This window comes from Enoplosus armatus, chromosome 12 (assembly GCF_043641665.1).
Source record: "Enoplosus armatus isolate fEnoArm2 chromosome 12, fEnoArm2.hap1, whole genome shotgun sequence".
NCBI classification, from domain to species: Eukaryota; Metazoa; Chordata; class Actinopteri; order Centrarchiformes; family Enoplosidae; genus Enoplosus; species Enoplosus armatus.
Window position 1 is genome coordinate 13483359 of NC_092191.1, and position 13189 is coordinate 13496547.

General features: G+C 41.0%; 3 protein-coding genes and 1 pseudogene across 3 annotated transcripts; 2 read left to right on the forward strand and 2 right to left on the reverse strand.

Annotated features, from left to right (window-relative positions):
• Window positions 1–398: 398 nt before the first annotated feature.
• Window positions 399–1193, reverse strand: LOC139294236 (dual specificity protein phosphatase 13A). The gene is made up of 3 exons (XM_070916086.1): window positions 1069–1193; window positions 708–925; window positions 399–610 (listed from the first exon to the last, which is right to left on the reverse strand). The coding sequence occupies exons 1-3, from the start codon at window positions 1191–1193 to the stop codon at window positions 399–401; spliced, it is 555 nt and encodes a 184-aa protein (XP_070772187.1).
• A 450-nt stretch (window positions 1194–1643) lies between these two features.
• LOC139294176 (dual specificity protein phosphatase 13A-like) lies at window positions 1644–2482 on the reverse strand. The gene is made up of 3 exons (XM_070915997.1): window positions 2238–2482; window positions 1938–2152; window positions 1644–1852 (listed from the first exon to the last, which is right to left on the reverse strand). Exons 1-3 carry the CDS (start codon window positions 2480–2482, stop codon window positions 1644–1646), a joined length of 669 nt encoding a protein of 222 aa, XP_070772098.1.
• A 303-nt stretch (window positions 2483–2785) lies between these two features.
• Window positions 2786–7793, forward strand: LOC139294452 (sphingomyelin synthase-related protein 1-like; annotated as a pseudogene).
• A 1782-nt stretch (window positions 7794–9575) lies between these two features.
• Window positions 9576–11395, forward strand: msmb (microseminoprotein beta). Its single transcript, XM_070916522.1, has 5 exons — window positions 9576–9619; window positions 10092–10197; window positions 10362–10464; window positions 10693–10744; window positions 11099–11395. The coding sequence occupies exons 1-5, from the start codon at window positions 9617–9619 to the stop codon at window positions 11180–11182; spliced, it is 348 nt and encodes a 115-aa protein (XP_070772623.1). The 5' UTR covers window positions 9576–9616; the 3' UTR covers window positions 11183–11395.
• The last annotated feature ends 1794 nt before the right edge of the window (window positions 11396–13189 follow it).

Here is a 13189-nt window from a genome sequence, read left to right on the forward strand (position 1 = left end):
TAAAATGTCTTTAATGAACATTCACAGTCATAAAGATGTATATTTACAAAGCTTGTGGACCTGACTGACAACACTGACAGCCAACATTTGAATATGAAAAACAAACCTCAGATAAATATGATAAAGATGATAGATATGAGTGTACTTATATAGATATTTACAATATTTCACAACACATGCTTGCTGCCGTATCCAGAAGTTAAACATGGAATTTAAATGTCACTCCAGTGTTCACCAACAAACTCCTCTAACTACATCATACAAGTTTCTCATAGCAAATCAATATTCACAAATATTGATTAGAGTGTAACACATGGAGGGACAGAGAGGTCTTGAGGTGACTAATGGCTAATGTGATGAAGGAGCGCAGAGGAGGTGACAAAGGAGAGAGAGGGAGGTCAGAGAAGAGGACACAACCTCCGTTTGAGTGTCAGCTGTTCGTCCAGCTTGAGGAGGAGGGACAGGAAGTTCTGGTTGGGGTAAATGGCTCGTTTTTGGACGACACGCCTCAGAGCATCCCTCAGAGAGAGACGCTGCCGCAGCATCAAATAAGCCAGGACCAAAGTGGCCGATCGACTCATGCCCATGATGCAATGCACCAGCACATTTCCTGTAAAGCAAGATGGAGAATGTGACAGAAAACAGAGGAAATGCACAAAACTATAGACGTTTGATGGGACAATGGGTGTCACGTTCATGTGCTGTACCGTCTTTGCCCTTCAGGGCTTTATGTATGAAGTCAGCTGCAGGTTTGAAGTACTGACTGAGGTCAAAGCGTTCTGAATCCTCTGCCGGGATGCCAAAGTAAACGCAGGTGTTCCCGTAAAAATTCTGGTCACCGATGCTGCCCTGCTTGGAGTGCGCTGCGTTCAGGACATGAGTGATGCCAAGCTTCTGTAATGTCTTTCTATTCTGTGCTATGGCCCTGGAAAACACACAAGGAGAGACCAACACAGCAAATAAAGAGGAAACATGTGAAACAGTATCATGAAATGCAGCTGCACATGTTCTATACTTTACAAAACTGATGTCTTGCAGAGCTCATGAAGGTTTCATCACAACACTCACACATTTCCTATGTACAGGTTGGGCCAGACTTGATCCACTGGCGTGAGTTCCAGTGAGCAGGAATCCAAGATGAGCTCTAGTTCTTTAATAAGCAGCAGGTCCTGTCGCTGGTTGCTCCCTGACATTCTCCCCGGACACAGAGTGCTCCTCCAACAGACCCCAACGCTGCTCCTGCTGTCTGTGTCTGCTGTCCCTTCACTGCCAGGGTCTGCAGCTCGGTGACAGACGTGAGCAGGTGGTTGTTTGAATGCCGCTTGGCTCCAAAATTAGCTCTCTGTGTTCAGTGAGTTCTTTCTGACTGGATGTAGTTATTCAATGTTGCTGTTGCATTGATTGGTCTGTTCACTGATGCCAAAGGTCCAGAGGGGGAGAAGACAGGGACTCTGTCACCACTGAGGTCACATCAGGAGAGGACGAGGGAGGAGTGGACACAGTTGAACTGTTTTGTGCATAAATACAGTAAATGGTACAAATGGAGACAGTCTTGCACTGTGTGAATGAGGATACTGACTTCTGCCGACTAAGGGAGGACAATTCTATGGATTTATTATGTATGGGTTGATCCTCGCTTCGTTTTATTTCGCCTCATTCAACTCTTTATCCCGCAGTTTTCGGTCCAGGGCTATAAGCTGTCGCAGGAAGCCTCTGTTTGGGAAAATCCAACGTTTCTGTTGCACATGGCGCGTAGAGGACAGAAGACTGAGGTGGTGATGAATCATCAGGTAGGCCAGGACCAACGCAGCCGAGCGACTCACACCTACAGCACAGTGCACGAACACCTTTCCTGGAAATCACAAAAGACACAAATAAAGACTGAAAGTAACCCCACAGTAACGGTTTCTATTACCATGTGTGGCAGCTTGTAGTACCTCCTGATGTCAAAGCCTGGTGAATGAACTCAGCAGCAGGGTAGAAAAAAGGTGAAAGGTCAAATGTTGGTAGGTCGTTGGCTGGGACTCCGTAGTATTTCACTGTGGTGCCATAGAAATCCTCGCTGCCCTTACAGCACAGTTTTCCATGCGCTGCATTCAGCACATGAGTGATGCCCAGCTGCCACAACCCGAGCTTGTCGTGAGACATGAACCTGACACAAACACCACATTTTATTTATGTATAAACAACAATTCAGACACACATATGTGAACTTAAATAAGGCACAGGATGCTCACATGTCTCCCAGATACAGGTTCGGCCACACCTCATCTCCGTGGCGACAGGAGCGTGGAGCCGAATGTAAAACCTCCTCCAGCTCCTGGAGAGACGGGATCTCCCATGTCCTCTTTGAATCCTCACTCGCACATGTGCACTTTTCCTCCTCTTCTGGGTCTGTGTCGCTGACATTTCTCTGCTCAGAGTCTCGTGTGTCACATCTCACCTCAGAGGCAGCACCTCTGATTGGTTTTCTGTCAGCCATTTCTAAGTTTAGAGGGTGTAAACTGTTATGTTCTTTCCCTTAAACTAAATCACGCTCCTGTCTGTTGCCTTTGCTTTGGTGTCTCTGACTGTCAAGAACAGGTGGTGCAGTTTGGCACAGACTCTCAGTCCAACTTTCACTCATGGAAATGTGTTTAGAATATTGTTGGTTTGAAAACCACTGCTTGTGCTCATTTTTGTCAAATTCAAACCAAATAGTCCATGAAATCCACTTTTTTGGGAGTGATTCTAGAGAAACACAACTTGTAAACAGATCCTAGTTTTTCCTAAATGTGGCCAGCAGATGTCAGTGTGCTTTAAATTGCAGCCTTGCCTGAGGCCACCAGCTCTTCTTTACTGGTGTTGTACATTGTTGTTCATATTGTCTCTTCCTGTTTGGTGTTGCCTAGTTGTCAGAAGCATGTTAGACATGAAACACTCCTACGAGCTAAGACACAGACAGACAGCTCATCTACACCCTCTGACAGCACAGTGACAGTGGATGTTTGGTAAGAGAGCAACAACTGTTTAATATGATCTTTTAAAGTAAGTTTAAAGTTTGAAAGGACTAAATGTACTCTCTGAGACTTGCATGTACTTTTGGTTCATGTTAAGAAAGTGATTTAAACTTCATCATGAAAATATGTCAGAGTTTCATTTCATGCTGAAATGTGACAGTCTGGCGTTGCATTGTGGCCCAGTGGTGAACAGACTATGAGCCCTTTGTCAAATTGTCTCTCTCACACACACACTGAAGGGCATTCTCTCTCACAGCTGTGTGTCACTGCTCACTGCGACTCACTGTAAGCCAGCCAAACAAGCTGACAAGGCACTTATGAATCCCCAAGTAAAGCCTCGGGCAGAGATGTTGCCAGTTAAATCTAGTGGTCAGTTAAAAATAACTTGTTTCTCCCTGAGGGAACGGAGCAACAGCCATACCCAGGTGAGTTACTCTAGGTTTCAGACATGTAAATATTTGACATTGATCAGCTGATTAGCTGAATCTGATAGTTATTGTCCTGTATGGATCCGTCACTGGCAGCCAGCCACCATATGATCTGCTTTATTGATGGTTTACAACAAACTGTTGGTGTGATGATCATTGGGGGCTTTCATTACCAACCTAAGTACCAACCTAAAATCTAATGTCCCGCCATTTTTGAAGCAGGAAGTTGGTATCAGTAATGTGATGTCGTATTAGGTGTGACTGGTCATCTAATGAGTAGTAATGTGGGATTGACAAGAGAAACTTTCATTGATCATTTCACGTTCTGTATACATTCAAATAAGTTACAAAAAAGTGTTTCACTTAACTCTAATGCAAACGTTTAGCTGTATGATGATATTACAGTATTCAAATTTCAGCTGATATTATTCTTCTTTTACATTATAGTCAACTGAATGATTTTGGGTTTTGGATTATTGTTTGGACAAACAAAATGCAAGTTAAAGACGTCACATTGGGCTCTAGGAAATTTTGATGGGAACATTTTCACATTCTTTTACAGACCAAACGAATAATTGATGAATTGAGAAAATACTCATTAGTTGCAGCCCTAATATTAAAGTAGTTCCCACATCCAGTAAGTAATCACAGAGGAGACCTAGTCTGAATTTCTGCTCACACAATTACTGTAACTGTTTAAATACTAACTAATACTAACTGGCTCCTTGATGTATCAGCATGTGTTGATATCTCGTCATAGTTGTGCTCTTTATTAAGTATAATACTTTCCTTAAAACCCAATGCTGTCTCGTGCATTACTGATAACTGAAAGCTGCTTACTACTACTTTAGTCTGTATCTGCTGTCCAATCAGCACGTAGTCTATATCGCTCTCATTCAGCAGTTAACAGCAGTACAATCATGTTGGTTGAGCCTGGCAGACCTTTGGAGCAGTGGGGAGGAGAGGGCGACCAGCGCTGTGGTGAGCTTATCAGAGGGTCGAAGGGTAAAATCACAGAGCAAAGAAGAGTGTTTCATCAGCACCTGAGTCTGTCTGTGGGAGAGGAACTGACTTGCTCTGACTGTTTTGTGTAAACCCTGAATGGTTAGTGACTCACTGTTTTTGTTTTTTTTATAATGAAATGACACCTATAGGACAGAGAGGATGGTCACACTCAGTTAGGTTGAATTTATTTGTTCGTTTGTTCTGGTTTGATACATAAAACAAAAGGCCTGCTTTGTGTGGATCAATGCATGGTGTCAGTGCATACTTATACTGTAAGCCACTGCTCTACTGTACAGTCACAGACCTGAGCACATGATGTAATAGCACTAAGTAGCCTGCAGCGTGTAGTGCCGGGTCACGTCGAATGAGAGCACAAACAATCTGCCCCACAGCAGACTGACTGTGTCCTGATTAGTCATAGTGTAACATTTCTGCCACACGCGTGCCTTCACAGTATGTATTCATGACGGTATTTTAGTGCTGAAACAATCAAGTCAGTCAATTATGATCATTTAAGAATTCTTTTAGTCATTTATTAAAGCATTTTTCTTGTGATTTCAGCTCCTAAAATGTGAGGATTTGCTGCTTTTCTCTGTTTTATATAATTTAGAACTGCAAATAATGATTATATTTGACGATTAATCATTTAGTCAATGAAATGACAGAAAATTGGGGAAAATGTCACAATTTCCCAGATTCTTAAGTGATGTCTTCACATTAAACATTTTGTCCAACCAGTCCAAAGATGTTCAGTTTGCTATGATGTAAAAGAGAAGAGCATTTGAGACGCTGGAACAAGAGATTGTTTGGAGTTTTTGCTTGTTCATCAAAATGAATAAATGTCCTCACAATCAACCAATCAATTAATCAACTAATTGTTTCAGCTCTTATATTGTGTATTTTTTTCCTTTTATGTTTTATTATTAAGACATCAGTTTGGGCTCTGGTAAATTGTGATGGGCATTTTGACAATTTTTTGTCATTAGTTAAAAAAGAGCAACAAGAGTTTGAAGACATACAGAGTGGCTCTGATTAAGTCAATAACACCCAGAACAAATGACAAAATCATTTTATTGGAGAAAGGAAAGTGGTTGTGATCAATGGCATGCAAATTGAATAGTAATGTCAATGTCTAAGTTTCAGGCAGTTTGGCATTCAAACAATAGGGCTGACGGTGACAAAGGCAGTGATGAAATCAAGAGGTGAAAACACAGTATTAAGTTGAAGTGAAATAAGCCCTACATGACTTAACACTGTGTATGTCTGTATCTATCTGCAGTGGCATGGCACCGTCGGAGGACAGTGTGAGTGCCTGGAGCTGTAAGGAGGTGGCCCAGTGGCTGCAGGAAGAAGGTTTTGGGGAGTATGTGGAGTTATTGTGCACACAGCACCGCCTGGATGGCCCCAGCCTGCTGGCTCTGACTGAGGCCGACCTGCGTGGGCCTCCGCTGGGCCTCACTGTGCTGGGAGACATCAAGAGGCTGACCATAGCCCTCTGCCGGCTCCAGAGACAGAACCAGGCCCAACTGGAGGAGCTTGGTCTCCGGCCTACAGACGGTCTCCCTGCTGGGCTCTTGCTGGGCACCACAGGGGTCGAGTGGAGCTGTGATGGAGCCGTCAGGAGGTATAACGGAGGTGACCGCTCATGTAACGGGACTGAGCTGCGGATGAGGAACAGTGATAGATCTGGATACGGTTCAGGAGCGGCTCTGTGTCATACACACTCCAACGGGAGGTGTAGGCAGCACCTGGCTGGTCGATTGGACCCAGAGGTGTGGAAGACGATCATCAGTTCCTTATATGTCTTTTCTGTGTTTGGATTCACATCTTTTGTCATGGTCATCGTACATGAACGTGTCCCAGACACAAGGACATACCCACCACTGCCTGACATATTTCTGGACAGGTATAAATGCATGTATCCAGTGCATGTTGAGCAACTCCTCACACTCCACGGTTCATGTACACATTCTCCTGCACTCATATCTAATCTACACAGCTGATACACATGTTTCTGTTCTCTGACAGTGTTCCCAGAATCCCTTGGGCTTTTGCAATGGCTGAAGCCTGTGGCCTCATCCTGTGTTACATGTTCCTGTTGATCCTGCTCCTTCACAAACACAGGTAGTCCAGCTATTCCCATCACTGTTACACTGTGTTATAATGATATGCACAAATCGACCACATCATTGCTAAAATACATGGTATTTGTAATGAAGTGTTGGGCAAGGAATGAATTGTGAATGTTTGTCTCTATTTCAGGTCCATTCTCTTCAGACGGCTCTGTTCTTTGATGGGAACTGTGTTTTTGCTCCGCTGTTGCACCATGTTTGTCACCTCGCTCTCTGTGCCTGGGCAGCACCTGAAGTGTGCCAGTAAGGTGGGAAGCACCCATGAGATTATGAGCAGATTAGATAGAGTTTGCCATTTTTCAGGTCTGGAGTGGCCTGTAATTCTCCTTGCTGTTGACGGTGTCACAGTGTTATTCTTGACTCAGCATCCCCGCTATGATGACTGATGAACAGCTGCCACTGCGATTCACAGCACGACTGACAACTGGTGTCTTTTGTTCCCTCAGACGTACGGTGATACCTTGGGAAAGATACAGAGGGCGCTAGCGATCTGGAGTGGATTTGGGATGACTCTGACAGGCGTCCAAACGTGTGGAGACTACATGTTCAGTGGACACACTGTTGTCATCACACTGCTCAACTTTTTTGTGACTGAATGTGAGTGTTAATACTTTTGTCTGCCTTCAACCACAGAATGTATGACTTTAGAGCATGTGTGACATTTTGTTAAAGGATAAAACATTATTCTATATTTTTACCAGCCACAACAGCATGTGAATGGGTGTTTGTTGTCTGTTAAGGTAGAAAAGCACTATATAAGTGTAGTCCATTAACCATTTACCATAGCAGGTGTGGCTACACAAGTAATACTTGTTAGTAGGATTAGTTCACTGTTGGTTTTGGACTTTTCATGGGATTTGTTGACAATATGAGGAATACAGAATATCACTAGATGTATCCTTAAATGATTTCTTTCATTTGCAGACACTCCACGAACCTGGAATCTGATTCACACCATCTCCTGGGTGTTAAACCTGTTTGGGATTTTCTTCATTCTGGCAGCTCACGAGCACTACTCCATTGATGTGTTCATCGCCTTCTACATCACCACCCGCCTCTTCCTCTACTACCACACGTTAGCCAACACCCGCGCGTACCAGCATAGCCGGAGGGCGCGCATTTGGTTCCCGATGTTCTCCTTCTTTGAGTGCAATGTGAATGGACCTGTCCCCAACCAGTATCACTGGCCCTTCAACAAACCTGCTTTCATGAAAACTCTGATTGGATAGAGTTTCAAAGATCAGCGGCTGCAATGTGCATGGACTGTAATGTCAAAGCCTGAATAAGAAACTTTTTACTTGAGATGCTGCTTCTTATGTTTGGATGGTTATAAGTTTATTACGTGGGAGTTTTTCCCCTCATTTGTTTAAATGGATGATCTTTATTTTATCAGCTTATCTTGTGTTCAAAGGAATAGTTTGACAATTTGGGGAATATGCTTATTTGCTTTTTTGCCAAAAGTTGAACGAGAAGATTAACACCACTCTCTACTGCCAGTTTATCTTAGCTTAGCATGAAGACTGGAAATGGGGGGAACTAGACTGGTTCTGTTTGAGGGTAGAAAATCCACCGTATGTACCAGCACCTCTAAAGCTAACTAAAATATAATATAATATGTGATGACAAGACTGCTCCCATACAGTACCTTTGGACAGAGTCAGGCTAGCTGTTTATGCTAAGCTAAGCTAACCAACTGCTGGCAGTGGCTTCATATAAAGCATACCGACATGAGAATTGTATCGATCTTCTCATCTAACTCTTACCAAGAAAGCGAATCAGTGTATTTCCCAAAATGCTGCACAACTCCTTAAAATCTTATTGCACACTGTCAAGTAAAACAAAGAAATTATGTTTATTATGGGCCCTAAAAGCTGCTGGTACAAATTGTTTTCTTGGAGATTTATTTACCTTTTAAATAATCTTTAAACTTAATTAATTCATGTTCCACTTTTTGGGATGTTTAAGGTTCACTAATGGTTTGGGTTGTTGGTCTCACTCAGTGTTTACAGTAGAGAACTGATCAGACTTCACACAGCTGTAATGCTGGTTGATTCTGTAGTTGTCACTTTTTGGGGAGTCGTTGTGGTGACACATCACATGCTTCGCTGGCAAGAGATTTGACACCTGTTTGATTACCAAAGGAGCAATCGTTTCTTTTTTCTGTGCAACAGGAAAAACACTTCTTCTATGTTGAAAGAGCTCTGTTTCAGTCACTGTTTCTTTTTCATTTACACTTTATGAAGTGAACTCTACAGCTTTGGTGTAGTTGATAATGTCACCATTGGGATGTGTGCGTATGGTGTCCTACATTCACAGATAAACTCCAAACCAAATATCTGAACATTTATTGTAATGTTTTATTTTGTAATATCAGGCCTTTGTATGATTATTTCTCTATCCTAATTTTATACTGTGTTATAGTTTTCTATTTTTTAAAGATTGTTAATTATGTAATGTAATGAAATGAAATGAGTTTTCCTCTGTTGCACAGTACAGGACCTTTTGTCATTACAGCTGTTGACAAGCAGCAGTTATAAAAGTATATTGTTTACTATATCCTGGTTGATCCAAACTATATCTTTTTAATAATTGTTTACAATTTGTGGCTTTATCTGCAATGCAAGTAATCTATCTTTGCCTTTGGGCTCAGCAATAAAAGTTTACAGATAAGGAAAACAGTTTTTATATTTCAGACTGACTGTTTACTTGGCTGCTTTTTCACTAATATGTTTCTTTTTGCAGTTGAATAAAGTGGATTATAAATATTATTAGAAATCCAGTTTTCTTGTGAGTTAGTAGAAAGATCATACAGTTTCTTTCTCGGGTGAAAATGTCAATCATGTGATTCAGCAAGGAGTGCCTTATTAAACAATATCGGCATAATCTACAAGTCTGCTAATCTTCCCCACCTTAAAACAAATATCTGATGACAGTCACATCACTGTTCAAATATTATCAAAGAAGATATGCAGGGGTGCACACCTTAATATAAAGCCCTCATTGGAGACTTCTCACACACATCAGCTTCCTTTTGACCAGATCACATCTGAGGATGGTACGTATTTTAAACTTTACAATTAGGGAAGCGATTAACATGTAGAGCTTGGAAATAAAAAAACTGTCATTCTTTATGGAGACTATGGAAACAGCAATATAAATTTAGATGTGGATAGAAATATTAGACTTTGAGTGTTATTTATATACTTTATATTTTACTGCCAAAATGTAAGTAAAATGTACATGTAAAAGTGTCATTTTGCATAATACTGGATCCTTTGGAATGATGACAAAACACCTAAAAATATACATGAAAATAGCTATAATGCGAAAATCTTCTAACACTATAAATCCTGTTTTAGTCCCTTTCACGTGATGATTAGCTGTCGTTTGTGTGACCATTATGATAAGAATGGCATGAATAAAACCTACCCGCTTCCTTTCAATGTTTAGGAGAGCTTGGATGTTTTCGATTAAGTGCATAAATACGCAGCAGAGACTATAAAACGTGTCTTTTATTTTTCTATCAGGCTTCTCTCCATGTGTTTGGTTGTCTGCTTGGACTGGTTGTCCTGTGTCACTCTCACTGCTTCTTCCAGGAGTTGGTGATCAAAGATTTGAAAAGCCTTCCAAAAGGTGAGATGAAGTGATTACAACTGGAGGAGAAACAATATAACAGCAGTGTAGCAGCTGCCAGCTCACTCAAAAGTTATCAGAACCACACCTATGCACACGTCGATACACAGATTACACTTGATAAGAGGCTCCTCTGAACTGTGGTTTTATTTTTTTACACTTAGGGTGTGTGGATGAGGATGGAAAGCATCATGATTTTGGCTCTGAATGGGTGAGTGACTGCATGGACTGCTCTTGTACGATGGAGGGCTTGAGCTGCTGTAGCAGGTAAGATTTATTACATTACACGTTTCATTTTCAAACAATCCTCTCTGAGGGACTGTACAGAAATTATTGGGGTGGGGGGGCTAAACCATATGTTTCACTAAAAGCATTATTCATATTTTATTTATTTTTTCACCAAGAAAAAACACCCACACCCCAATACCTTAAAATAATATTTGGGTTACATTGGGATAACTCAGGAAGAATGGACTATAATGTATGTGTGGTCAGATTGCCGTGGATTGAAGAACACATGAAGAACACATGCACTGATGAACTGATCGTGATTATTCCACACTACAAACTGTAACCTCCAAAACCTAGTGTTACAAATGTCAGTGGTTAATAAAACAAGTTGGCAACATGTGATGCTGAGCTTGGATTATATTAATATTATATTTACTGATTCTGCTTACTGTAATTATCCAGGGAGCACAAAGCTAGTGAAAAACTGAGAAATAATATTCAATCTGTAACAAATAAAAGATCTAGATCTATCTAGATCAATTACCTTCGACCCCCCCCCCCCCCCCCCCCCATATCCCTAATACTTTTTGTACAGTTTTATGCAAAACCATTTTAAGAAGACCATTTGATTTCTCTTTTCTTCTTGAAATAACATTCTTTCTAATTGGAGTGTGAGCTGGTTGTCAATAAGGAGGCCTGCTCTGTCAAGGTGGTGCAGAAGTCAGACAAGACAAAAGAGTGTAACCCTATCTGAACACACTACAAAATGACCTCTATATGTCAGGGACAACTGAAGTCCAAACTGGCAATAGGTCTTTTTTATGTTTTTATGTTTCATATTTCATCAACTTGATGGTGTGTACATAAAATACATAAAGATCACAAACAAAGATTAATCAGCATTTCTCTATGTCTTACTTGTTATGTTTTAAATTTCACTGACAATAAAGTCAAAACCTAAAACCTGCTCCAACTCTGTTTCTTCCTTCCTGCTCTGCGTCTGAATGACAGCACTTACAGTGACAGCACTTACAGCAGGTGTCATTTTCAGGATGTAATTGAATGAATCCACCACTGTGTGACAGCAGAGCTCAGTGCTCAGAGGGTCTCTGGCACCCAAAGGGTTCTAACAGCCCAATAATAGGGGTGCTTCCCTCGAAGCCACTGTCTCTGGCAGAAACGTTCTGCTTGTTGAGATGCTCAGCTCCGTCTCCAACTCTCATCTCTGTGGATTCACACCTGTTCAGAGTGTTGTTTTCGTCTTGGCTTCACAGAGACTCTCCACACAGCCACCACGTGAGTGTTTTATTTTTACACACAATGATGATCTTTGTAAAAGAAAGTCTCTTTTAGTTAATCAGTTCTAAATGTATGCTTCTGTTGTGTTGTTTCTCCAGTGTCATCTTGTAGCTTAGTGTCCAGAGATATGCAGATGTGCTGAATGTCTCTAACATTGCATTCAAACAATAACAGTCTACAAGAGGCATCTGAGAATGTGCATCCAATTTCAGCAGGAAAACTGGAAATAAATGAGAGATCAGGAGAAAAATAACATATTTATATATAATATATACCTGCTGTGCATTAATGTGTCATTTTCTGTTTGGAAATGTGGAGAAAACCCATCTCATGCCAGTATTTGTAATGATAATTACTGTGAGGTTTCACCCACAATCCTTGACACCCCCTGCAGAGAATAATGAGGCTTAGGTCATCATCTCAGGTTGCACTACAGTGCCTGCTGCCTGTTATCCTCCACATGCAGGAAGGCAGAAGGAAAAGAAAATTGTTTCTGAATAGCCCTATTGACCGAGCATGTGTATGGAAGCAAATTAATTCACAACAGTGAATTCTAGTAAGTGGTAATATTCACCGGTGGTCTGGTGTAAAGATGTAATAAAAAGGGGGAATTCATTTTTAAAAATGAAATAAGAGAAAAGCAACACTATTAATACAGTAAGCATCTTTTAAGATACACATTTTATATGAATAGATATGAATCAGGGACTGCACAGAGGGGAATCTAGAGGTTGGGCTTCTTTCTTCTATTCTTTGTTTATCTGTCAAGCACATATGTGCAAGCTGTCTCCTTGTGATTTTCATTTTCACACACATTTATTTACAGTATAATTCATTACATGTTAAAAAGCATTTAAAATCTCACCCACAGACCGTTACATTTTTGTCAAACTCATGAACTTTCCAAACATAAAATAAATAAAATATTTTACGATGAATTAAAAGGGAGCTTGTATAAAATGCAATGGGACAGTCATAACACCATCTTACATGATGTTGCTTCAGAGAATCTTTTGCAGATAAAGACATTTAAGAGAACCATTGATGGCAATGTAAGTTAAAAGGTGAATAAATTCATAATTGTTGCACAGTACAATTGCTCTCAGAGAAATACAAGAGAGATTCAAGGTGAGTCTGGTCCAAGGAAAATGACATTCAGCCATTCTCGTATTTGCTTGTCAGAGAACAACATTTTCTCAGGGACAAAGGACACTTCACTGAGGAAGAAAAGAAGAATATGATGGACAGAGCGGTGCAAGGTCGCAGTGATCCTTATCCTGCAAAGATTTTGCTCTGAAGGGGGATGATCACACTGACTACTTGCTGGATGTGCATCCTGCAGTTTCACATCATTGTAACATGACAGGTTCAAATTTGCTTCTGGTGTTTCTGGTTCCTCAGCTCTGTTACAGCTGTTTGTTACATCTGGTTACTGGTGACATTACAGTTGCCTTACCTCCCT